This window comes from Aquarana catesbeiana, linkage group LG02 (genome assembly GCF_042186555.1).
Source record: "Aquarana catesbeiana isolate 2022-GZ linkage group LG02, ASM4218655v1, whole genome shotgun sequence".
NCBI lineage: Eukaryota > Metazoa > Chordata > Amphibia > Anura > Ranidae > Aquarana > Aquarana catesbeiana.
Window position 1 is genome coordinate 102,646,967 of NC_133325.1, and position 27,589 is coordinate 102,674,555.

The 27,589-nt window shown below is 41.9% G+C and overlaps 2 protein-coding genes across 6 annotated transcripts in view; one reads left to right on the forward strand and one right to left on the reverse strand.

Annotated features, from left to right (window-relative positions):
- Nucleotides 1–13,761, forward strand: part of SUPT20H (SPT20 homolog, SAGA complex component) — a 130,869-nt gene extending 117,108 nt beyond the window's left edge. For 3 of the 5 annotated variants that reach the window (XM_073613298.1, XM_073613297.1, XM_073613296.1), the window contains one exon: nucleotides 13,270–13,761. In XM_073613298.1, coding sequence (XP_073469399.1) covers nucleotides 13,270–13,404 — 135 coding nt within the window. In that variant the 3' untranslated portion in view covers nucleotides 13,405–13,761. Of the gene's footprint in view, nucleotides 1–6,598; nucleotides 6,724–13,269 lie in introns of all 5 variants that reach the window. The other 2 variants (XM_073613294.1, XM_073613295.1) reach the window with 1 other exon arrangement.
- Nucleotides 13,680–27,589, reverse strand: part of EXOSC8 (exosome component 8) — a 29,563-nt gene continuing 15,653 nt past the window's right edge. Inside the window, exons 7-11 of the mRNA XM_073613299.1 lie at nucleotides 27,448–27,493; nucleotides 25,889–25,985; nucleotides 22,707–22,827; nucleotides 19,446–19,552; nucleotides 13,680–13,873 (exon numbers count right to left, since the gene is read on the reverse strand). Coding sequence (XP_073469400.1) covers nucleotides 13,770–13,873; nucleotides 19,446–19,552; nucleotides 22,707–22,827; nucleotides 25,889–25,985; nucleotides 27,448–27,493 — 475 coding nt within the window. The 3' untranslated portion in view covers nucleotides 13,680–13,769. The remainder of the gene's footprint in view (nucleotides 13,874–19,445; nucleotides 19,553–22,706; nucleotides 22,828–25,888; nucleotides 25,986–27,447; nucleotides 27,494–27,589) is intronic.

Consider the following 27,589-nt stretch of genomic DNA (forward strand, 5'->3'; position numbering starts at 1 on the left):
GGGGGATATCTGGTGGACACGTGATAATTCCTCGATGCAGCTGTGTCTGTAGCAGGTAGCGAGTCCTCACTTTGTGGTCTTCAAGAGCCGTGGCCTCCAGCAGAATCTTCAGCTTCCAACACTTCCAGTTGTCTGTCATCCCCCCCCCCCCCCCCCACCCCCCGTTGAATGCTGTGGTTTCTTCCTTCGATACCACTGCAGGATACAGTGGTGATATAGTGGCAGACAAAAGGAACCTAAGAATGCATTTGATTCTGCTGGAGGCAGACAGCACAGGTAGAAATTGCCACCCACCAGTGTTTTGTTTTATAGCAACCTTTTTCAGCATTTGTGGGTAACGGTAGGCTTTAAACATCTGTAGGCAACTTATTGGAAACAGGCTCTGGGAAAAATATGGGGGCTGGTATTATTCATCCCTTTTTAATAAAAAAAAAAAATGCGTTTTGATTGACTGTCATGTTGATCTAATGGCCTTAATACTTTCTAGATCACTGATGCATAAAAATATCCAAATCAGGAGTTTTAACTGTCCCATGGTTGTTTCAGGTCAGTGTATTGAAAAGAGGGACAGGTAGCTAGCATTTTCAGAAGAAGGTCCGCAATGAAACAGTTTCCTTTAAGTAAATTCTCCATTTTTTTTTTTTTTTATTTATCATTTGGAAAAATAATGATTATGATAGGTGTCATCTAACTAGAGCACCTGTGATAGATGCCAGCAGCAGCTCCCATAGACATGCGATTGTCATACAAATGAAAATAACCAACCTGCACAATAAATGAAAGAATCCCCAAAAATACTTTTTTTCTCTTTCAGTGGAAGCTTTGGTGAATAACCAAATCAAAATACAGCGTTACAGTGTGATACAATAACCATAAAAATATATAGTGCATCACATATCAGACACATCACAGAACAATGCAGACACACTGCTAGGAGAACATACTCCACCGACTTGCATAGTGTGATGAAATCATAAAAGGTCAGGCTCCATCTCTTTATTCGTATCGTCCAATAGTGAGATTTCTTCAGAAAAAGGCCCACTATTGGACGAAACATTGTTCTGTAAGCGGTGTCTCTGCATTGTCCTGTGCCTGGATGAATTACATGTGCACAAGCTTTGTGAGGGTTTTTTAAAATGGTTTTATTGCATAAAATACATTCAGTGAGCACTATAATGCCCCGTACATAAACTTGGATGGTTTTTCCGATGGAATTCCGCTCAAGCTTGCCTTGCATACACACGGTTACACAAAAGTTCTCTGAACTTACGACCGTCAAGAACGCGGTGACGTACAACACTACGACGAGCCGATAAAATGAAGTTCAATGCTTCCGAGCATGCGTGGAATTGTTTCCAAGCATGCGTAGGAATTTTGCGCTTCGGAATTTGTACAGACGATTGCATTTTCGGATAGGAACTTTTTCTGACCGAAAAATTCAGAACCTGCTCTCATTTTTTTGCTAGCGGGAATTCCGCCAGCAAAAGCCCGATGGAGCATACACACGGTCGCATTTTCTGACCAAAAGCTCTCATCGGTCTTTTGCTGGCCGAATTTCCGATCGTGTATACGCGGCATTAGAGTTCTTTTCTCTTTTATGAGTCTGATAATGCTGAGGTGATCCGTGAGGAGAGCTGGATTGCTGCAAAAGAGACCTGATTATCAGTTTACTCCTATGTGGGGATTAATGCCAGATAGACCTCATGATTATACAGAAGTCAAATTGTAAAGGTGAACAATTTGGAGTTGCACTGGGTGAAAAGTGAACACCTTTGAGTGTGAAATTTAAAGAAGAAGCGCACTGATCATTGAATTGTGACTTATGCCGTGTATTCGGCATCAAAGGTCTGCCGGTCTTTCCGACGGACTTCCGACAGACTTTCGAATAAATGGACTTGGCTACACACGATCACACCAAAGTCCGACGGATTCATACGACCGGACTAAAATAAGGAAGTTCATAGCCAGTAGCCAATAGCTGCCCTAGCGTCGGTTTTCATCCATCGGACTAGCATACAGACAAACTGATTTTTCGACCGGACTCAAATGCGTCGGAAAGATTTGAAACATGTTTCAAATCTTAAGTCCGTCTGATTTTCGACCGAAAAGGTCCGTTGGAAGTCGTCTGAAGCCCACACACGGTTGGACTGTCCGACGGATTCGTTCTGGCGGACGAGTTCGGTCGAAAACTCGTGTGTACACGGCATTATTCACTATTCTTGGATATTTCATCATAGTGTTTTGTCTGTTTCACCTTTTTTGTGTATATATGAATATTTGTTGCACATTTATTGTATACACTGATATGTGATGCACTATACAGTATGTTGTATATTTTTTTATGGCTATTGTATTGTTACACTGTATTTTGATTTGGCTATTCAATTATATATTAATATTATTTGATTGTTGATTTATAATAGGGTGTTGCTGCACTTGTTTTTGGTTATAGATTGTCACACAATTGAACCGCTGTGATCTCATGTCTATGGGTTCTTTACATTTGGCCAAAGTAGCTGGGATTGGGCGAACCCTGCCCTGCTCCGACAAACAGCGCATTACCTTAAACCACATTACAAATGAGCCTATGCTAAACTTTTCAATTTAATTTGAAATCATGCCTCAATTTTTAAGCTTTGACTAGAGCAAGTGTAAGATTTTGTTTTGTAGAAAGTTTTATTTGGATATATCAGTCCAGCCTTTTTACAGTCACGCTTTTACCATGTGGCTGCTGGGTGTCACAATTCTATTTATGCCTATCAAATTTATAACCTCAGTGAGCAATGTGACAGCTGCTACTTGTATTAACAAATGCAGCTGTCTACAAGAAACAAGTCATTCTGAGAAGAATATGTGCATGGGTTTTAACAAATATTTGTAGAAAAATAAATCTATGTAAATAATTATGAGGCATGGAGAAGAACATATTTGCCAGCTCAGTTAAATCCATTTCATCAAATAACTGTCTCCAATTATGGAAACAGATCGTAAAGATGTCACATGACTCGATTCTCTTAGAAGTAATTACAGCAGCTTAAAGCCACCAAAACCCCTTTGAAAAAAAGTTGCTAATAGTAAAAAAGGTATAAAATGTATCAAAAAGAAAAAAACAAAATACTAATAGAGGCTCTAGGGAAGCAGGCAAAGGTTAGGATACTTGATTTGAGCTTATTGTATATATTTTTTATATTGAGCATTTGGAGAAAATATTGGCTTTTTGTTGCCCTCTGCTGCACACATGTGGCAGTGCAGGTAGCATTTGTTGTATAGTTTTTTTATCTAGGGCATTTGAGACATAAATATCTGATTGGATTCTACATTAGTCCACTTGTTAGACTTTCAGGGGAAAAAAAACTAAGAGACTAAGGTACATGGTAAATATTATTTAAATTGCTTGATTAACTTTATAATAGTTAGCAGCAGTAAGTTTCCTTTGTGTCTACAGTCAAATGTAATTGCATAATAACCTTCTTCACCCATTTTGTATCTCTTGACTTTGCTGTGTGTTCTTCTAGCCCCATCCACTTTTATAAAAAATATTGCTAGTTGCCAGATCTGCACACAAATGCGACCCCTATGTATAGGATACAATTTGGGTTTTTTTTTTTTTTTTTGTTTTTTTTTACTTTCAATGATAATGGTAAACAGGACAAATAGAGAGGGGGAATCTGCTGAATGGGGGCTCAGACAGCAATAAAAACTGACAAGTGTTCTAATCCCTCGCCACTCTATGCAAAACTAAAAAAATAAAGCTTTGCCTTAGTTATACTTTAACCACTTAAAGACCAGCCGCTGCAGTTGTACTGCAGCAGGTTGGCTCTCCTGGGCGAATCGCCGTATTGTACGTCGGCTGCATTAAGAGCTCTAGGGGGCGCGCCACAACACCAGAGCCGATGCGCGTGGCCGGCGGCCGCGTTCGCTCCTGAGAGAGAAAGAATGGGGATCTGTCAATGTAAACAGAAAGATCCCTGTTCTGTCTGGGGAGGATAGACAGATCTGCTATTCCTAGTGATTAAGAACAGCGATCCGTCGCCTCCTCCAGTCACTACACTCTCCCCACAGTTAGAAACACCTCCCTAGGCAACACTTAACCCTTTGATAGTCCCCTAGTGTTAACCCCTTCCCTGCCAGTGACATTTATACAGTTAACAGTGGCTATTTTTAGCTCTGATTGCTCTATAAATGTCAATGGTCCCAAAAAAAAGTGTCCGATCTGTCTGCCGCAATATCACATGGCTGATCCCCGCCATTACTAGTAAAAAAAAAAATTTAAAAATCAATAAAAATGCCATAAATCTATCCCCTATTTTGTAGACGCTATAACTTTTGCGAAAACCAATCAATATACGCTTATTGCGATTTTTACCAAAAATATGCAGAAGAATACATATCGGCCTAAACTTGATTTTTTGGGTGTATTTAATATAGCAAAAAGTAAAAAATATATATATATATATATTTTTTTTTTCAAAATTGTCAGTTTTTTTTTTTTTTTGTTTATAGCAAAATGGTGATCAAATACAACCAAAAGAAAGCTCTATTTGTGGGGGGGGGGGGGAGGGACATAAATTTTGTTTGGTTACAGCATCGCACGACCACGCAATTGTCAGTTAAAGCGATGCAGTGCAGTATCGCAAAAAATGGCCTGGTCATTAAGGAGACAAATCCTTCCAGTTCTTAAAGGAAAAGTCCAGCCTGAGCTTTTTAGGCTGGGCTTCTCCTCTGGGTCATAGGAGTACAATACGTTTTGCACACCTGTGACCCGTTTTCAGCGGAGAGCGGTCTGGAATCCATTGGCGTCACTGCTATCAGTCGAGGCACCGCGCCATCCCGACTTCAGAAGTCTGGATTCGCCAGCTGCCTTGACTGATGGCAGTCAGAGCGAGCCACTAAGACAGCCGCTCCCCACCCCTCCACAGCTCAGCACTCCAATGAGCGTGGAGAATCAGAGCAGGAGAGATGCTGACTGACAGTCAGCAGCTCTCCGCTCGGGGAGGAGTGAGAACCGAGCCATCGGCGATGTTTGGTGGCTTGGTTCTCAGCGAAGAGATGGCAGCAGCGGTCTGATGCGGTATCCAGCTAGATAAGTATGAATAGCCAAAAAAAAAAGAAAACCCATACTTCTCTTAAGTGGTTAAGTATAACAAAAGGCAAAACTACTTTTTTTTAGTTTTGGATAGCGTGAAGAAGGATTAAAGCACCTATTAGGTTTTGTTGCTGTCTGTGCTCCCGTCGGGGATATTCACCCTCTCTATTTTTCCTGTTTATCATTATCAAGGAAAGTGAAAATAAAAGAAAATCCCAAATTTTGGGTTGATATCAGAACAACAATAGAGGGGACAGCGTCTAGTGGTTCTGGTGATACACTGGGGTTCCCTCACTTTTGAGGGATTTCCTCTCACTTCTTTGGCTATGGGACAGGAAGTGAAGGGAAATCTCACTAGTGGGTCAGAGATGGCAAATAAAGAGGAGTTAACTCTTTTACTCTGTCCAAAATGAAAGAAAAGTTTTGCCTTTAGGTAGACTTTAGCGTTTTTAGTAGTTGTAGCAGTTCAGTAGCTCTTCTATTGGTTCAGAGTACACAGACCAGTCTTCACTCCCCACATGCATCCATGAGCCTTGGTTGACCCTGTTGTTGGTTTGCCAGTTTTCCTTCCTTGGACCACTTATGTTCAGTCCTGACTACTGCAGACCGGGAACTTCCCACAAGTGCTGCAGATTTGGAGTTGCTCTGACCCAGTCATCTAGCCATTACAATTTGGCCATTGTCAAAGTGCTCAAATTCTTCCACGTGCCCATTTTCCCTGCTTTCAACACATCCACTTCAGGGACAACAAACATGTTCATTGCTGCCCTAATATATCCCATTCCAGAAACCTTGATGCACAAAATACTGCATGCTTACCCTGTGTTTGGTAATGCCCTATAATAGAACAGGCAGATGTGAAGGGGTCTTTGGGGCCCATCCAAACATGTGCATTAGCATGTTTTTACTGTGCCTTGCACTGACATTCAATAAGTTAAAATAACCTTACTGGGAACTCAGGCAGTAAACCCTGACAGGCTCTAATCCCTCCCCACTCTACCCAAAATAAGGCTCAGTTCACGAGAATCGCATCTGTCCCCTCAGCCAAACCCATTGCTCTTAGGAGACGCACAGAGCTGCCATTCATTCTGAATGAAGCCTCCACGCATCTCGGCACAAAGTGCATTTGTGGGTGTGGGAACTGCAGGGAAATCGGATGGCACCCTGTGCTCCAATGAAGCATTTAAATTTTAATTTAAAATGTCAAAAGTTTGAATATTACTTGTTTGTATTATTAATATATATTCGGTTCAGATTAAATTATACTTTGCACATTTCAGCCCCAAGCACTGCTTTCATCTGTGGCTACCACTCTGCTTGTGCTTAGGGGTATGGGACTGAACAGTCATTCAACTGTTGATCTACAGATTTTTCAGCTGTTTATTTTGAGGTCACAGGCTGCTATAATGTTCCACCCCAAGATTACATATATGACACCCAGAATTTCTGTCTGTGTTTTCATCTCTTGAGCACTGTTCCCCTTTGACCTGCCTTCCCTTCTCCTCTCCATAGTGTTACCCCAGCTCGGCTCTACTGTGAATAGACCCGGGCAAGGTCGTCCATACCAGAATCTGCAGCTCTCTCCTGCCTTACAACTGCAGCAGCAAGCCATGCAGCAGCAAAAGCAGCACATACAAGTAATCTATAGATCTAAGATAACAGCTCTTGCAGACACTAAACCAACAAAAAAAAATACCAAACTGTAGTGTGCGAATTACAGAATTTTCTTCTATTTTAAAGCCCCACTCAAAAATTCAGTTTAAGGCTCGGTTCACATTGGTGCGCTACGAAAAACCCTGCGAATCCACTGCGGCTCCCGCATCGCACCTGACTCGCAGGCAGTTCACGCTGCCATATGTGAACCACTGGGAGTGTCAATATAAAGTTAATGACACCCCCAGATCGGTTCGCATATTGCAGTGCGAACTGTCAATTCAGACAGGATTCTGATCAAACACGGATGCGATCCGATTCTGGTGCGTACCAAAAAAAGGGTCCTGCACGATTTTGGTCCGAATGCAAATTCAGCCATACAATCTGTATGGCTGACTTTGCATCACAGACATTGCATGTGATGTGCAGTGTGAATAACGTGCGATGTCGGACAGCACAACAGTGTGAACTGTGCCTAAAGCATTGAAATACTTTCCAAGTGCATCAAAACAAGTCTCTGTTCGTTTTCTTCAGAACGCACCTGCAGCCTGAGTAGAAAAGCCTGTCCGTGGACAGCCTATTGTAGAGGACTGATGTTTCTCTGTGTGGAAGTAGTGCTGTTTCTGCAGAGGTCCAACATACCCCTTTGCTGAGTTAGCTGGAGCTATAAAATCAGCAGGGAGCATGAGTGTTGTTGATTATAGTTCTGTCCCAGCAGGGGCATGTCAGATCCCTGCATAAAGACCATTACTTTCTCAGAGAGAGCAAGGCTCTTTTTATAGCATGCTGGCAGAGGACAGGCTTTTCTGCTCAGTGTGGCTACTTTCCATAGAAAATGACCTGTAAGACATTGCACACATTTTATGTTGATGCACCTATTATGTATTTAGCTGATTTAAACTGGGCTGAAATAACTGTGAAACTGCAGGATTAGGATAAATGCATGCAAACGGCAATTCGGTGCACGGGGAATCTTCTAATTCTGGGTTTTAGAAGAGCCCTTAGGTGATAAATACTTTTTAAATTATTGCTGTTAAGCACATGCAGGCATTTTAAGAAAATTCCCTCTTTCTAAGTGTTGTTTGAATAGGTAGATTGGTGGATAGCATCCACGATTGACTGAGTCATATTCCTGCTTCTGCTAGCTTGCAAGAGAAAAACATTTTAAGCGTGTGTGTAAACCCTAACAATGAACCAGAGTAGATGACGTATACTATTCAGAGTGCTTTCTTATACCTGATAAGTGTAAGAAAATACCCATTGATTCTGCCAATGATCTTTGAGCTGATAACTTCTTGTGCTCTCTGTCTCTACTGCACTGTTATCAGTTACATTGTTTCTAGCCAGATCTGTGGAGTACAGAAAAGCCCCCCACTCCCTGTCCTAAGATGGGGGGAACAAAAGCCACAAAATCTTCAGACCAATAAACTGCAATATATTACATTTGTTCTTGAGTTCAGATGCACTTTAGATCTGAATTCTTGGTATGGATATTTTTTGCATGTTACTTAGGTCCAGCAAAGTAAGTATGCATTTGCCATACCTGTCTGATCTCTGTGGAAACCAGAAATTATTGTAGGAGTTTCCACTGGCTTCTGAATCCTGTGCCCAGTGGCTGCTCTTCTGCTTAGTTAACACAGAGGTCACTCACTCCGCATGGGTGCCATTCAGAAAAACACTTTTTGCATGCTCAGTGAATGCAAAGCGTTCTCTAATTTGACAAGATTGAGAGGCGGGATAGTGATATCTGTCTCCACTTCGTCCAATCAGGGAACACTTTGCATTTATTGAGAGATTGCAAATTGTTCTCTGAATGGTGCCCAGGATGAGCGAGTGGCCTTTGAGTTCATTAAACAGCAAGGCAGCAACGCCTACAATAATTTCAGATTTCCACAGAGATCGGCCAGGTATGGTAAATGCATACTTACATTGCTGAGCCAAACTAGCAATGCAAAAATATCCATACCAAGAATTCAGTCTTTAAAGTGTCTCTGAACTGAGCCAATCAGCAGGGTAGGAGCAACCACTGGAGTAGGAGCACAATGATTTCTAGAATCCACAGCCAGATATGGCACAGGCTACTTACATTGGCCCAAGCTGGACCCATGCAACTATAGAAAAATGTCCATACCTGGAATTCAGCTGTCACAATTGTCATTTTGATAGCTCAGCTTTGTGGAAATGTATGTGGTAGGCCAGTGACCTGGTTTAAAACTTGGTTCCTTGAATATGTACCCCGCCATAGCTACACAGGCATGGTGTTTTCTGCTAAACCAGGAGCTGTTAACTTGGTATTACGACTGCTCTATAGAAATGGCTTAAATTTGAGCTTTTGGCTGCATTCCAAACTATCTGCTTTTCATAGAAAATTCATCTGACAAAGGAAATGCACATCTTAAAGCATATGAATGCATTTTGTACTGCACATATGTAAAAATGTGTGTGCAATGGCATGCATTTTTGTGTGCTTTTTCTGTGGTTGGAAACTTATAGGTGCAGCCTAACATCTCTGCCGGGAGTCTGTTTTTTTTTTTTTTCCCCTCAATACAACTGTCTATATTTTGCTTGTAGCCTAGAAGACTTTTCAGACAGATACAGATTCACTCTTGACAGATGCTTCTATAGTGCGACTGCCAGAGCCCCTCTTTTCGTTTGTGATTTGCTTGGTTGCTAGTCTGCTGCAGTACCCAATTACAGGTTGGGAATTTAAGAGGTGTCAATTGTACCTTAGAAACAATGGTCAATCCTCACTTGTTACCCAAAAAAAAAAAAAAACATAGCTAGAAATTATAGAACTGGCTTGCAGAATCTTATAATTGTCTGCCCTTAAAGTATGGGTGCACAACCTGTGACCCTCAAGCTGTTGTGGAGCTACAAGTCCCATGAGGCATTGCAAGGCTGACAGTTACAAGCATGACTCCCAAAGGCAGAGGCATGATGGGACTTGTAGTTCTGCAACAGCTGGAGGGTCACATGTTGAGCACCCATACCCTAAAGCATATTTCCACTTTTGAAGCAAAACTGGGATAACACCTACTTTACGTTTTTGTTTCATGTCTACATTCACATAGCATTACATGGGTTATGCTGGTAATTGGACACTGGCAAAGGCTTTGCTGGGACCCTGTTGCCCAGTGTATCCATATAACCCTGCCCACTCCATAAGACTACAGTTGGTTAGCACGCAGTAAGGACATCACAGAAAAAAGATGTACTCCAAGATATGGTATTAACATGTTCGTCATTAATCGTACAGGACACAGGAATTACTTATGAAACAAAAGGATGACCCCCAAGCTCCAATAAATCTCAAGGGTTGAGCAACAAAACTGCTAAACCAGCAACAGGTACACAAGAGGGAAGAAAAAAAAAAAAGGTCAATGGACCCGATAAGGCAGTATGGAAGAAACAGGTGCTTGCTGCTGAAACAACCTAAAACCCCAACACTTTTAGGCGAATTGGTTTAGATGGGAAAAGAGGGACTCGCTCCCTGAGGCCACAAGCCATAGAAAAGGCAAAATAACCACCTAGCAATTTGCAAAGAGGAGGAAAGAATCCCATGAAGGGAAAGCCCTGTGGGAAAATAGAAGGCGTCAGTTCCCAAAGAAAGAGGTAGTGGGTAGCCATAGATAACAGTCCTAACCCGACTTGTAAGGCACAGTAACATGCATTTATAGCAGGACACGGGGAGGGAGAATTAAATTTCTTACAAAATGCGATAGCAAGCAATAAGGACTGTATTCGAGGGAACTTTGTCCCCATGTAGGAAAAGAAAACAAAATAGGGGGCTCCCAAGGAGCAAAAAGGGCGAGTACTACAGCTGGCAGGGGAAGTGGAGAGAAGGCTAAGTTCTTACAGAGTAACTTTTAAGGGAGTAACCCCATTAACAATGCAAGGGCACGATGTGGGCAAGAGCACCTGAGTAAAGCCCCAGAGGGACACGGAAAGTTGCAGCAAGTGCTAAGGAAGGGCAGCTTCTTGTAAAGAGTGTGGGGTGTTATGATCCATCAAGAAATGTATAGCCAGGAAACTGGTATGTAAAGGTACAGGTAACCCTGTATTATCTGGTCCCTATCCAAGCTTCGGTGCTCACTGTGGGCATACCCCCAAAGGGGTCTTTAAGGTCTGGGTGCCATAAGAACGGACCACATCCCTGGCCCTGTATAGCACCCTGCAGTTAAATACATTTGTTGCAGAAAGTGCCAAATGTAGGAGCCAGTGCCCAAAGCAAACATTACAAGCTGGACCCATTGCCATGGGGTCTGGGTACAGCTCTCAAAGTAAACAGCAAATGTAACCAATCTGGAAACTGCTGATGAGCCATAAGGTAATAAGCAGTCAGCTCTTGATTTTGCTAAAAGTCAGTTGAAGGAGGAAAGGAAAACTGGTGGAAAATAGAAGACTTCTATATTGGGTGTGGGGGTCTATCCTGTAAGGACAATAGCAAAAAAAAAACTGAAGTCTCATGGAGTGGGGTTATATGGGTACACGGAAGCGGGCAGTCCCAGCAAAGCTTTTGCCGCTAAGTTGTGGCATATAACCCATGGTCTAAAAGTCTATTCCTATGTCCTGTACTGCACAATTAAGACCCCTTTCACACTGCAGTTGTTTTAGCGCTAAAAATAGCACCTGTAAAATGTCTCCCATGCCAGGACGTTAAAAAAAAGTCCTGCAAGCAGTGTCTTTAGGGCAGTGGAGAAGTAGTGTATACAGCGCTTCTAAACCACCCCAGCCCATTGAAATGAATGGGCAACCGCTGCCAAAGCGCCGCTTTTCTGGCGTATTTAAACCTTTTTTCGGCTGCTAAAACTAGCGACGCTTTACCGCTAATGCTGCCCGCAGCGCAATGCGAAAGGGCTCAGTCCACCCTAACACTAAAATCTTTACATCTACAATCTGAGACTAACCTATCTAGCCCTGTAAAGAAGAAATCATTATACATACCTTTTTTTTTGAAGCCACTCTGGTCCAGTCTCCAGCAGCATCTCTACAGAGGAGACAGCCGACAACAGCTGTGAAATGAATGGGAAATTACATCACCCCTAGAGTTACTATGGGGCTTCCCTTGTCGGCTGCCTCCTCTGCACCCGCCTCCGCTGACAGTTAAGCGTGGGACCGGACCATCTTCAGAAAAGGTATGTATAGCGATTTCTTCTTTACAGGGCTAGATAGGTTATTCTTAGATTGTGGATGCCTGTAGATGTAAAGATTTTAACGTTGGGGTTGACTTCCCCTGCTGTGGATACAGTGGGGATTGATTAAAACCAGTGTTGGGTGTGAAAGTGTTTAATTGCAGTTTGTGTCTCCTTGGGGGGAGTCTTCTCATTTCTTGGTTCTGTGATTGGAACATTGCCCCTCCCCCAAGCATAGACCAATGTTTCTCAATTCCAGTCCTCAAGGCGTGCCAACAGGTCACGTTTTCAGGCTCTGTATTATTTTGCACAGGTGATTTGATCAGTTTCACTGCCTTAGTAATTACCACAGCCGTTTCATCTGAAGGAAATCCTGAAAACATGACCTGTTGGTGCGCCTTGAGGACTGGAATTGAGAAACGCTGCCATAGACACAAGCAACAACACTAACCTAACAGGTTCTAACACTCTTCTCCTTTCTCCATAATTACAAACTTTTGGTGGTAGTTAGGCTTTAAATAGCATAGTTTAAACTTGTCCCTTAATATGAATAAAGATCACAGCATGGTAGGAACAAAAACTGTAAGGATTTCCAAGAGGGGTGCAGCACAGCAAAGGTTTTTGTGTGGAGAGAACAGTTGAGTATGGGGAGTGACAGATGGCCATTACAGCTCACCATGGATAAGTGCACTATGGCAACCACATGCTGTTTTTCTGTACAGGTAGGGAGCCAATGTGAAAAAGCTAGGGTAGGAGGTTAGCATTTCATTTCCAGTGCATGTATACACACTGTCTGGCAGCTATGTTCTCTGTAAGTTAGCATAGGTAGTATGTCAAGTTATCAGTTTGGGTAGCAAGTAGATTACTAGTAAAGTAGATTTTTTTTTTTTTTAAGTTTTAATATACAAAAGGACAACAGCGACCCTATGCTAGAGGAGCACTTGGTACACAGTATCTAGTGTTCTACAAATGTGTAGTATTTTAGGCTTCCCTCTGACACTAACTTTAGGTCTCAAAGGCTAGTGACTGGCATGCTTTTCCATATCTCAAGAACAAAAGGGTTGAGTAGTCAAATTTATGCAAATGCTTGGCAGGGTGTTTGCTGTGTGAATGCTGCCTGCAGCCTTTTGCGTTTTTCCTTGCTCTACCTAGCAGGCCCAAAGCGGCTTTTATAGCCAGGCTGATGGTTGCCATGAAGCCTGAACACATTTCTGCAAGTGTTCATAAGCCAAACAGGAGTATTAAAATAGGCTAAGGTTATCAGATATGCTTTGGTACCACTGATGCTGCATGACTGCTCATTCATGTCTTGCACTGAAGGCATACACTTTCGCTTAAGCTAATACTTTGCGGAACTTGATAGTGGATAATTATTCTTTCTTCCTCCTTTGTTCACAGTTGCAATTCTTGCAACATCAAATGCACCAAATGGCTACGTCAGCTCCGCAAGCACAGCCACAGCACCAGCCTCATTCCGACAGCCAATCAAGAAGTAAATTGAGAGGACGCTCTGCCCTGGAACCAAAATCCTGAGATCACATTCATCCACCAGCAACAAAGAAAGACACTGAACACATCAGCCAACAAATGCCTTCTCTAATACTTTTTTAAAAAAAAAAGTGTTTTAAATGCTACACCCTTCATCACTAATGAGCTTTGTGTAAAGATCATGAATTGAAAGTCCGATACCATATTTTAATGCATGGTTAAGAGATTCCACCCCAGTTAACAAGCAGCAGTAACAGAGGATATTCAACTCCAGGTTAATGAACTGATTGTGTGACTGTACAGAGAACGCTCTACACATAGCAAATTTATTGTTTTATTTAGTACAAAAAAGGTGTGCATCACTATAACAAAATACAAACTTTTTACATGTTCATTTTAAAACGTCTTTATTATTTCGTCGTAACGCTATCCAGCAGATTCTGAACCTCTTTGTGTCTGGTGATTGCTCGACTGATACAGTCCTGAAGCTTTTCTGCTGACAGGGCGCTGCCACCTGTTTAACAAAAAGACTGACTAGTAAACAGCACTCAAATACATTGGAAACCATATCTGCCTGGTCAGCTGCATTTAAATGGCTTAAATGTGTAGCACTTTATATAGAAAGATTTACATTATGACATTGCTCCCAGGATTGTGAACAGAAATAGATGACCAGCCAATGAAGAAACATGTTGGTAACAAAGGGGGGGGGGGGGGACACCACTGGAAACATTGAAGGTAATGCCTAATTTTGGGCTCAGACTTCCCCTGTTCTGCTGTATATTTTATTTTGTACCTTTTTCAGCTGTCTTCAGGGCAATTATGTGACACTGAATTGTGATTGTGGGGCACCATAGTGATACCCCCTTAGGGTGTGGGTCAATGACACTCTGAAATCACAGGAGTCCCCCAGCCTTCCAGATTAATTGATACTGGAAGTCATTCAACCCAGAAGACTGAGGACATCCATTCCCAGAAAGAAATTACTTTAAGGTACAGAACAGGTGGGGAGGTGAGTATATATCCTTTTTTAAACTCTTGCTGGAGGGGAAAAAAAAGTGTGTATATATTTATAATTTTTTTTTTTTTAACATCATTATGGACAGTCTGCATGCCCGGGGGAAAAAAAAAAATAATATCAGGTTGTCTCACTCTGCTGATTTGGGTAGCTTCAGTTTTCTGATAAGGCTTTATGTAGTTTATTGCCTTCATACACTGAAATTATTACATCCAGCTATCATTATAGGAGATACAAACACTTGTTAACTTAGAGCATATCCTGTAGTTGGTGAATTGATCCATGGAAACCAAACTATAATCTGCTTCAAACCTGGGAGCAGCAGCTTTTGTTTATACACATTTTTATTTTGATTACTAGCACTAGAGGGCTAAGCAGTCCCAGGCCCCCACTGAGATGGGAGAAAATGCACACACTTTCAGATGAAACTTGTGGGTCAGCCCAGTATAAACCCCTCCTACTCCCAAGCATGCCTTCTTGGTGAGATGGTCTCTATGCACAGCTAGCTGTATCAGCCTTTTTTTTTTTTTAACTTGCCCTTTAGATTGCCACTTCTAGCCAGCAGTGGCTGGGACGTTGTGGTGCTAGCCTGAAACCTTTGAGCATTGGGTTCTGCATTGAGATTCTTTCCAGACCAAAGTGTACTGGTTATGTTCACCAGAGAGCACTCTCCAGGACCGGAGCTGTGGAACAGTCCCAGGTTTAACCATGACTAGGAAGACTTATTCTGTGAATAGACCGAGCATCAGGAGCTGCCTTGTTCGGCACTATTTAAAACTTCTTTCTGCCGTTCTCACAATGTGAGAACATCATCCATTGGGTGGATTGTTGTGCATGTGCTCTTTCCCGCCATTCAAAGTTGAGGAAGCATTTTCTTGCTGCCGATTGCAAGTAATATATGGATTATACTCAGTTCTTCGCTGCTGCTGCTACCACCTACAGTGGCTTAGTCACTTTTGGTTTCTTGATCCTATTCCAGCTACCAGCAGTCGGGTTATTACTATTATACAGGATTTATATTGCGCTAAAATTTGCACAGGTGCAGACAGTACAGTTCAATTCAGGAGGAATCAGAGGGCCCTTCTTGCTAGAGCTTACGATCTAGAAGGGAGGATTAAGTGATACAAAAGTTAATAACTGCAGGGGATGAGCTGATGAAAGGGGGGGGGGGGGGGGAAGTACAGTGGAGGCAGGATAGGCTTCTCTTAAGAAAATGGGTTTCAGGGATCGCCTAAAAGTGGATAGGTTGTGGTAGTGCTTAGAAGTCCTACAGGCATGCATGGGAAGAGGTGACATGGTAGCTAGGGAGCAGGTGGTCAAAGAGAATAATTTGGTTGGTATTTTGAGACTAGGATAGTGATGGAGCTGGTAGCAGAGTTGTGGATGGGTTTGTAAGTTGTTAGTATTTTATTTATTGGGCAAGCAGGAAACCAAAGGAGGGAGTGGCAGAGATGAACAGTTAGTAAGGTGGATGAGTCTAGCAGCATCATTCATGACTGACTGAAGAGGGGATAGCCTACGTAAAGATAATCCAATGAGGAGGGAGCTACAGTAGTCAAGGCTGACCCAGCAAGGAGGTATAGTTTGAGAATAAGGGAGATCCAAGAACAGACACTTAGGGGAATGCTGATGGGAGGAGGTAGATTGTAAGGTACGGTGGTATAGGTAGGATGAGAATCAATGAAAAGTACAGTCACAAAGACAAAGGAGATTTTTTTTTTCTTTTTGAGGGGGTGGTCACCGGTATTAAAGGCAGCTTAAGTATTTGAAGCCTAGCACCCTGAGCTGCATTGCATTCTACTTTGCAGTGCATTTTTCCTGTTTGTAAACAGATGTGTGGGTAGGCCCCAGTGTACAGGGAGGCTCCAACACACTAAATGTTCTAGAGTTGCCCGCACTGTACCCACCTGAGATGCCTTACACAAGATGGCCTGGAATTTTGCCCTCTGCTTCAGTCTATGCAATCTTCTTTCACTTCATCAGGCATGGCTGCCTTTTCAGCACTATTATGGGAGAACATCACTACAGTCGTGAAGAATTTTATAGGTCAAAAGGCTATTTTGATTGCCAATGACTGCAAAGCATGCTTCCACCTCTTCACCTGCAGAATTTTCATACAATCTCCCTCCGGCCTTCCGCCATTGAGGCAGTCTAATGCCGAGTCTCTTAAGGCTAGGTTCACATATGAACACACAGCAGCTCACTGAAGGTGTACTCGTTAACCGTTTCAGGTCTGATTTCAGCCCAAATTTTTGGCTGAATTCAAAACTGAAAATGGACCAAAAGACACACAGGGCCCCTGTGCAAATCACACCGGAGCCGCTGCAGAGATATGTGATCCAGCTCCATAGAGAGCCGCTCACGATCTCCTAAGCCTAAATCCTTAACAGACAATCCTACACCAAAGTCACAGTCTTCTGCCATTATACCCAGAGACCAGCTCTTACTAACACACCACTATAGAACGCAAGAATCAGGCTGTAGCTTCTACCAGTGCTGTCTCCAGTCTAGGCTTTTTTAAAAGGCCCCTAAGACTGCCAAGACTTTTCCAGTGCACCCTTTGTTTGCCATCTCCCTTTATGGAGACTGCAAAAACCCTGACAAGCAGATTGTTTGTTCCCTCCCAAGTAGCTCTCAGTCTGGTACCCATTTGAGGAGCACTTTGTTAAAAGTAGATTTCTCCCTGTGTGGATCTGGCAGTATTCCACTTTAAAGCACTTACCATCCTAAAAGGAGGATGAACCTATCTTTGACCACTTCCACACCGCACAAATGCCAGCACTCCTCTCCTACATGTAAAAAATAATCTTTTTTTTGCTAGAAAATTACTCAGAACCCCCCAAACATATATGCATTTTTTGCAACTTTTTATGTCTCACGGTATTTGTGCAGCAATTTTTCAAACACGATTATTTTATTTATTTTTTTTTTAAACAGTAAAGTTAGCCCAATTTTTATGTATAATGTGAGAGACGATGTTACGCCGAGTAAATAGATACCTCACGTCACGCTTTAAAAATTGCACACACTCGTGGAATGGCGCCAAACTTCAGTACTAAAAATATCCATAGGCAACACTTTAAAATTTTTACAGGTTACATATTACAGAGAAGGGCTAGTACTAGAATTATTTCTTGCTGTAACATTCACAGTGATACCTCACCTGTGTGGTTTGAGCGGAGTTTACATATGTGGACGGGACCTACTTCAGCGATGGTGGCGCTTTAATAATTTTTAATTATTTTACTTGAATTTTTTTATTTTTACACTTTCCCTTTAAAAAAAATTTGATCGCTTTTACTCCTATTACAAGGAATGTAAACATCCCTTGTAATAGGAAGAGAGAATGACAGGTCCTCTTTATAAAGACCCCCACATCTCTCCTCCAGGCTGGTAAGCCTGAGATATAATAAAAATAAATAAATATATACATACACACACACACACACACACACACACGATCTCAGGCTTTCCAACCGTGTCCCCAGCATTGTTTACTTCCCCTGGCCCAGAGACTGCCAGGGACCATCTGGCCCTCGGTTTACTCTATGGCCAACTTTCGGCACCGGCAGATTCCGTCTCATCAATTGCATGGACAAGCTGGTAGAATTTCAACCAATTCAGCCTGTGAATTGGTTGAAATTTTATCAGTGTATGGCCAAGCTTTAGCCTTGCTGCGATCCCAGGGCATCTCCATTGTGAAGTACCTAAATAATGTCCTGATTTGATTGTGTCCTGAACTTTATGAAGGCAGCCCTGAAAGTAGCACATTACTTGGAAAAGCAGCAACTTCAAACACTACCTCCAGATTCAGACTCTTCAACCCAAAAGGTGGCCAACTCTATTTTTCCACAAGAGTTCTGTGGCTGGTGGTATCCACTTTTTGGGTCACGCCCAGTTACACATTCCCCTATACAATGCAACATCCTGTCAGCATGGGACAAGTCAGTCAAGTCTTTGAACAGAGTGATTTATCTGGCACAGAAGACCATGCATCCCTGACTTGGTCATTGGGAGAATCTCATCTCTCGATCAACATTCTGGAACGTTGGACGATCTGAAGGCTTGTCATGGCAAGAAAGGTAAAGCAAATCCTGTCCTGGGCATAACTTCATGTCCAGCCTTGTCCACCATTCACATTCCAAACATGAAGCATTACTGGTGTTTTCTATACTTCAAAAAAAAAATTTATGCAGTGCTTTAGATACTGTACATTAAAATCAGGCCCTGCCCTCAAGGAGCTCACAATCTAAGGTCCTTATACCACATTCATACTACAATTTTAGACAGGAGCCAATTAATCTACCAGCAGGTCTTTGAATTGTAGAAGGAAACCCATGCAAGCACAGGACTCAAAGGAAGCCTACTCCCCACAAGGTTTATCCCTGCATACGGAAAGCACAATGCATTTGGTAGGAGGCAAACAGTGAAGCATGTTGGGTGTAGGAATGGTTATACTGCACTGGCTGGCAATTTTTAATTTTTTTTTGTTAAGTGTCCAATCCTACTGTAGGTGGCAACATAAATCAATCATGTCTGAATTTTAGTGAAGTACAAAAATTTTATTGTACTAAATAGTGGATATTCAGCAAAAAAGACATGAAATAAGCTTACGGCTGCTTTTGGGGCTTTTTTTTTTTTTTTTATTAACCCTTGATTAATACTTATGGTGGTGGAAGTTAAAGACCTCATTCACACCAAACGTGCTTAAAAACTGATAGGAAAACTGTGCAGATTTCAGTTGCAGAGACACAAGTTTACATCAGTTTTCATGTGCATTTCAGTGAGTTTTCATGCACGTTGACATCAGTTTTCTTGCGCCCAGTTCACACCACAATGTTGATGTAACACAAGTTTTTTTTCCACGCAGAAAACTGCATACACTTTGCAGCTTTTTGTTTTCTTTGAGCCTGTGCAGAAAAACTGATGTCTCTGCACATGGTGTGAACCAGGCCAAAGACTTTAAAAGAACAAGCATTTAAAAAATAATATTGTATTCCAAAAACTGTATATGGTTAACACATACTGTATATAACGTGTATCCCTGAAGGTTCACTTTAATGTTTACCTGGCTTTCTGATAGTACATAGCCTTCCATCTTCATCTGTCACTATAGTCATCAATCCGGTGGCCAAACTCTCCTCCTCATTGGTTGGATCCACAAGAATGTGTTTACTACCAGAGGAAGGACATGAGTATCTTATACAACAATGATACATTGAATAAAAGATTCAGAGTTCCAAAAAAATATAGGACAAAAAAAGTAGTTTCTGCTTCAATGATACAATACATGAAATAGCAATCTAGAAGCCAAGTGAAGACTCTTCACAAGTATTAAAAGATCAGCCCATCCAAATCTGAAATTCCAGCTACTGTTAGAAGCTGATGACTCACCCACTGTATTCTTCTATCTTTGGTGGGGATATATGCCTGCTGTACTTCCCAGCCTGGCTCCTCCATACCTTGGGGTCTCGCACTTTCTGCTGCATTCTCTAATGTACAGACTAATCATGTGGAGTATCTGGGTCTAGTGCTGGGCACAGCTCAAGAGAAAGTGTTCCTTCCACCTTATAAACTTCTGAAACTCCCTGTCTCAGATGCATGTTCTCCAGTCCAGGTACTGTCTGACTCATTGATTTTTGTGCGAGTCCTTGGTCTGATGGTAGCCTCTTTCAAAGCAGTCTCATTTGTTCCACTCCAGACCTCTGCAATACAACAATCTGTTGTGGAACAAGTTGATGCGGACAGGACAGACCAATTCAATCACCAAAGACCAGGTTGTCCTTGGCCTGGTGGTGCAGGAAATCAGCTCTCTGGAGTTAGGGTGGGGGGTTAAAGTCCCTCCTTCCCTGGGCTAGGGAGGAGAGTCTTGGGTACCCTGTCGATGCAGGGAACTTGATTTGGAGGAGGAATATGGTCACTCTAACAGTGACATACCTCAATCGTCAGAGGAACCTGAATGCCCCGCAGGTACAACTGAATCCTGTCCTGAGCAGAACTTCACATTTTAGCCATGTACCTTCCCCCTGTGTGGAGAATTGGCAGGCAGACTTTCTCAGCCAGCAGCACCTGGATTTTGGAAAGAAGTCCCTACATTGGAGGTGTTCTAAGACCTGTATATGGCAGAGATGCCAGATGTGGACCCCCCCCTGTCCTTCGGGTTCAATAACAAACTGGACAAGTTTATTTACAGGTACAGGAATCCTCTAGCAGAGGAAGTGGATTCTCTGGTGGCTCAGTACACCCTGACATGGGGGACATAGATGCCAAAGTGGAGACCCTAAAGTTGGTTTAAGATCACACAGACCTAGTATGACTCCATGAGCTCTACCAGATTGTCAGGATCAATTTGCCATCCAGCTTCATGGTTGTTGGTTTTAACAATATGATTTTGAAGTCCAGGCTCTGAGGGAGAGGGGCTTCTCTGGGGCTCTGATTCCTACTATGTTAAAAGCTAAGAAAGTTTACTTCTCCCAAGGTCTGTCATTGAAAACAGAAAGCTTACTTCACTTGATATGGGGCCTTAGGAGTTTCCAACCCCAGAGTTTATGTGTGGGACAGATTTCCCCCCTTTATAAAGCCAGGTCTGAATCTGGTCCAATGTCTGGCTCTCAGCACTATAAAAAAAAATGATTTTTTTTTTTTTTTAATTACCTGCTCTGTGCAATGGTACTGCATACAGAGGTCCCTTACCTCCTGCTCTGGAGTCTCCCATCAGAGCTCCCCGTACCTTCTTCTAAGTGCTCCCTCAGCAAGCTGGCTGAGGAGGGGGCACCCGTGAGGGCGTGCTCTCAAGCCAGGTTGTGTGCATCCATATACATAGCATAGCTCAGCCACACCCCCTGTTCCCTCCTCACAGGACTTGACTGACAGCAGTAGGAGCCATAGGCTCCCACTGCTTTTAAAAGAGTCTCCTGTGAAAACAGAGACAGCCATGTGAGGTGCTAAATGTTGTACCTTCATTAAATGTAACCATATTCCTACACTTAGAGGCACCTCTCTTCTCTTTTATACTCTGTAGCTCCTGCTGGGTTTAGCTTCTAATCCCCTTGTGGATGGACATTTTATGGTTACACAACCTATCACATTGCTATAATCTTTTTATATGGACTATAAACTGAAGGACTTATGAATAAATGGTTGTGGAACGAATCATTTGAGTTTACATTATTTCTTATGGGGAAATTCGCTTTGTTATACGAGTGTTTTGGACTACAAGCACACATCAGGAACTAATTATGCTCGCAATCCAAGGTTTTACTGTATTACAGTGTTTAAATATAGTAGATTTAAACACTTACATCCCGTTTTTCATTTTGGATGAAGTAGGAAATGGCGGCTGCCCACCTCCCCCCCCCCCATCTGTGTTACACTGAAATGTTTCCTTTCACTTCATGCCCTGTAGACACAACAGTGGAATGAACTTTGTACAATTGTCTTTTAGATAGCAATCACAGGGATAGATATCCCAGGTGGAAAAGTGCTACTCCATTCCTATTGTAGTGACAATACAACATTTTGGATTTCCCCTCACTTTTATTCCCAGGGAAATTTCCCTAACAGGAATACAGCATTAAAAATAAAAATCTAACAGGGGCTTTATCTCTCTCAACTCCATCCAAAACTTCAAAGTTTTGCCTATAAATACACTTTAAACCACCTCAATACCGGGGAGTACTATCACCCCCTTCCTGCCCAGGCCAATTTTTAGCTTTCAGTACTTTCGCACTTTGAATGACAATGGCATGCACTGTAACCAAATATTTTTTTTTCACACAAATAGAGCTTTTTTTGGTGGCATTTAATCACCACTGAGTTTATTTTTTAGCTAAACGAAAAAATAACACAAAACTTTTTTTTTTTTTTTTTTTGCAAATAAGTAATTTTTCTCCTTAATGGATGGGCCCCAATGATCAGGGCACAGATGATCAGTGCAGATATCTCCTGTCACACTTGCTGGTTACTGGCTCTCCTCTCCTGGCGCTGTGACAGCGTGTGAGGAAAGGAATGCTGATAACCGGCAAGTGTTTTCAAGTGATCAACTGTGATTGGACACAGCAGATCACATGGTAAAGGGCCGTTGTGATTGGCCCTTTACCGCGATCACAGAACGTGCCAGATGCGCACCCATGGACACCCTTCCGGAACAACAGAACTGCACTTTAGCCGTCTTTCGGCTATAGCGAGGTTGTGAAACAGTTAAAGAATGCAAAATTGCACAGAAGCATTTAGAAGGCTGATAGCATCCCAGCTCAATAACAAATACCATTCCATCTTGCTATCAAAATCTCTGATCTTGTCTACCTAATTATCTCCACCAGATACTTACTTATCAAATATGGCAAATGATGTTGAAAGCGGGTGTTTATGGATTTTCAGGGCATTTCTTGTTGATAGATTCACCTGAGCCAAACCGGTTTCTTCATTTATTTTAACAGATGGCAGTCGTGCTATGGAAAGAGACCATTAGCATTAATCCAGAGAGTATCCAGGCATAAAAAAATGTTTATTTTGTCTGAATGCAACTTCTGCTATGTACATTCCCCAAGGTATCACTGTAGGGCCGACACAGATGGGACTGGCAGCCAGCTACAGAGCCGTTTATCCAAGAGCTGAATTATTTGCCCAGACTGTTCAATAAAACGTTCTGCATGCCAAACAGATCTGCTGGTGAAGAATTCACCTTTAGTGCATTCTAAAAAAAACTGTAATCATCCAGAGTATTTTTTAGTGTTTCACTGGGACAAGTAATCAGCCTATAGTAAACAATTCATAAAAATTCCTGACAGTACTAATTCAACAAATTAATAGGCCACAACCACATGAAGCAACATAAAATCCTCACTGTAAAGTCAATTCTTTGTGTTCTCTGTATTCGGTATGTAAACATTTCCTGGGCAACATATTTCTAGTAAAAATGCCTTCAGTTGGAGCAAAACTATTTCAAAACTAGATGACGTGTAGTAGGGTTTAACAGGTCCTGCTTGTGCATTAAAAGCCTCTGGAACCCCAAGATCTCTCCAAACTCCTGCAATGACTGTATAAGGCCACACTTGGCTTTGTCACCAAAAATCTGTCTGAGGTGAGTTCCAATGAGAGAGAGTCCGTGAGTGGTATAGTATGATATGGAAATGCTGCCAATGTTTAGTGCCAAGGCTGAACTTCCAAACAGCATGAGACAAACGAAATGCAACATAACCACATACAGCGACAGGTGTAATCACCCCCATTTCAAATGGCTGCAGGAGTGAATTTGTCAGGTGTGAGTAAGAAAGCTGATGCTAATCGTTTGTTCTTTGATTTGTAGAGTAACTAACGAATAGGCCTGGACGGTAGCACTCAGATACAACACCTTCAATTAAAATCCAATGTACAGCAGTCAATCCATACGGTACAAAACAGGGGGATGCAAGCAGCTTACATGTTTCACACCTCGATCTGGTGCTTAATCATAGCTGATGATTAAGCACCAGATCGAGGTGTGAAACATGTAAGCTGCTTGCATCCCCCTGTTTTGTACCGTATGGATTGACTGCTGTACATTGGATTTTAATCAAATAAAAGGTGTTGTATCCGAGTGCTGCCGTCCAGGCCTATTCGTTTGTTCTCTGATCCCAGCAGAGCCTGCACTGCTATAGAGTGCCTATCAAGAGTGTGCATCATTTGGAACCTGTGCTTTGAGAGCGGCTTTTCTTTTTCTTCTCTCTGATACTGGACTATACTCTACAAAATCAAGTTCCATGTACCCAGGAAGCCCCCACACTGTATTGATGGCCTCCTCTACTGCTAAGCACTACTTCCTTCCATTCAATCCTCTACTAAGTGAAGAGGCTCTGGCATCAAGCTGATAAAATGTCTGTCTGAGGAAGGAGCTTAGTCCAATCTAAAGAGAGGTTAAAGTTGGATTAAACCCCCAAAAAATTTTATACTACAGCTTACCAATCTTTAATGTGGTGGGTGCATTAGTTACCCCTCCCCCTTATATTCACCTGGTATTGCAGCCAGTAACAATTCTTGTTTTAGAAATGTCCACTTTGGATGGAGGAGCAATGAAGACACCCTTGGACAGCAGCATTGTCAATCAGAGGAGAAGGTGGTGTTGGATGCACTAGCGGATTTAAAAACTGACCTGACTAACAAATAAAGCTGAACTCCAATCTTTTGATATACTTTACATAGTTTGCTTGGGCCGAACTATGTCTCTCACCAACATGTGAGGGCACTGGATGTGCGGTATAAACTGTATATACCGCACTGTGTTCCAGGTTCGATCCGAGACCTTCCCTGTCCCATACCCGAAACACGTGGTCGGTGCTGAGCCATTCATCGAAAGCGATGTATTCTAGCTATGAATATCAAGCTTCCTCTGATTGGCTGAGTCAGAGTCAGCCAGAGGAAGCTTTGTATTCATTGCTAGAATACATTAGAGATGCACGATTAATCGGCAAGAATCGTTATCGCGATTTTTTCCCGTTGCGATCTTGACAAAGGGTTTCCCGGTCTTCGGTATGCAAGTTTTAAAACATTCTATTAGTGGAATTTTAAGTCTAAACATTGGATCAATTTGTCTTTTACATCAAAGGAATAGACTTATGTATGTAAATTAGGAACGTTTAACCACCTAAAACACTAAACCTTTTTCTAACAGTTGTTTTCAAGTTAAAATTTTTTTTTTTTTTGCTAGAAATTAATTAGAACCCCCAAACATTATATATATTTTTTTTTTTAGTAGAGACCCTAGAGAATAAAATGGTGGTTGTTGCAAAATGTTATGTCACACTGTATTTGAGCAGCGGTCTTTCAAATGCAATTTTTTTGGAAAATTACTTTAATGAATTTAAAAAAAAAAAAAAAAAAAAAAACTAACCAGTAAAGTTAGCCCAAATTTTTTTTGTATAATGTGAAAGATTTTACGCCGCGAGAATCGTGATCTTTTTTCTAAAGAAAAAAAATCGTGATTCTCATTTTGGCCAAAATCGTGCAGCTCTAGAATACATCGATTTCTCCGAATGGTTCAACGCCGATCACATACTCTATGGTGTTCCGTATGAAAAAAGAAGTCTCGGCTCCAAGCCGAAACACAGTGCGGTATGTAGCCTCAGCCATATACAGTTTATACAGCACATTCAGCAGCCTCAGGTTAGTGAAGGACATAGTTCGTTTGGGTCAAACTATGGAAAGTGTATCAAAAGCTGGAGTTTAGCTTTAAAAGCTGAACTCCTGCTAACAATTTTTAGGCAGTTACAGCAACAGGTCTTATTTTTTCTTTTTGGATAAAGATTTTACATAAATAAAAGCTGGTCAGAATAGATACTCTGAACGCATGCAAATGTGTAAACGCAAATAAGAACACTTAAATGCAGGAAAACGATCTGTTTATACTTCCCAGATAAATTCTCCTACATTTAAATAACCTAAACCCAAGAAGTTAGTGTGAATTGTGCACCGTGGCCTGTAAGTCAATAGTTATTAGTCTTTAAAAAACATTTTAATTGCAGATAAGGTTCTTACCATTTCTTAATGATGCCACCAATGCACACATACAGGTATCCAGAAGATTCCCTCCATAGTCCAAACATATGAGGTCACAGTAGAGAACCCACGCCAGCTGGAAACAAAAACGACAGTAAAGTACTATAGCAGTCTACTGCTGGTCCATGGCAGGAAGCGCCATGACATATAAAAGGTTTACCTTCCAGTCACATTAATATACACAATCTCATACCATACAAGTGCTAACACTTCCAGCCCTGAGAATACTGGGCACCAGAATCCCAAAACAGTCATCCCATTTGACATCTTACATGCACACAGATACTTTGAAGCAAATCTCCCAGACTAGAGACATGGCAGCACTGTATTCGAGCAGCAGTATGGCTGCTGCTGGAACAAAATAGAGTCAACCTGAATGCTTCTCACCCATTCAGGTGAAACCTTGTATTTTTATCAGTACAAGGCTTCCTCTGATTGGCTGATGTGGAGATTGTGACCTCATCCACCTCCCAGGATCATGAGAATTCTTGGAAGGCACTGGTGACCTAGCCCTCCCAGTGGGCACCTGTAAGATACTGGCTTTGTTACCAGTGCTGCAGGAAACCAGTAAGCGAGAAAGCCAAATTTAAAATGTACCCTTATAACGGTTTATGCATCAGAATCGACAACCCGTCAGATTAGGTAACTGAAGTGACGTTCCATCAGCTGCGCTACCAGATTTGCTAATCTGACAGAACAGTCAGAAGGCGGCGGCAGCGGACACCTTACTACACTCAGCTGTGTCTTGAATTTCAGAGAAATTTTAACAATAAAGTGAGCGTATATAAATATAGTATGTTGACATCTGTGATGCTGTTTTGATGTTTTTGAAAGAAGCTGGACACCAGCAGTAGGAAGGTGGAGGAGGCCATGTTGGTACACCCCGCACTTTGCTAAACATTTAGGCTTTCAAAATTAAACATCCAAACGGAATCACAGATGTAAACATACTATATTTATTCATATACGCTCACTTTTTTTTACTAAAATTACTCTAATTCAAGACGTAGCTGGGTGTAGTAAGATGTCCGCTGCCTTCTTCTGACTGCAAGTGTTCTGTCAGATTAGCAAACCTGATAGCGGTGGAACACATGCGCAGCCATCTGACGGAATCACCTGCAATGCATTTTCAATTCAGCATGCATCTGTTTTTTTGTGTGTCTAAGGGAAAAAAAAAAAAAAAAACCTGTCTGTATTGCCTTTCAGCAGAATTGCCTTTCCAAAAATAAAAATTGGATTTCTGGATTTGCCGTTCAGTGACACAGACTGAACAAACTTAAGCGATGCCAGTTATGGGCGGTTATTTTGTGGTTGGCTTTTGAAATATGTGAAATACGAAACACGAAGAAGAATCCACGCTGGAAGATGAATGCCAAGTGCAAAAATAGTCTGTAAGAGCATTACAGCTTCCTGCTATTCTGTATATGAAGGACTGCCCTCATTTTACACTATGTGACACTATGCAGCAAGTTCTAGCCAGGAAATAGCAGTGAAAATACAGGATCACATGTGAAAACCAAATACAACAACATCCATACTTTGCCATTTTCAATGCACAGGTCTTCTTTCAGTATCATCTGTGAACTAAAACACAAGAAATACAAGTATTATTATTATAATAAAGTGATGTGACGAAATTAAAGCGGAATTAATTTGGCTTAACCACATACCGACCAGCCG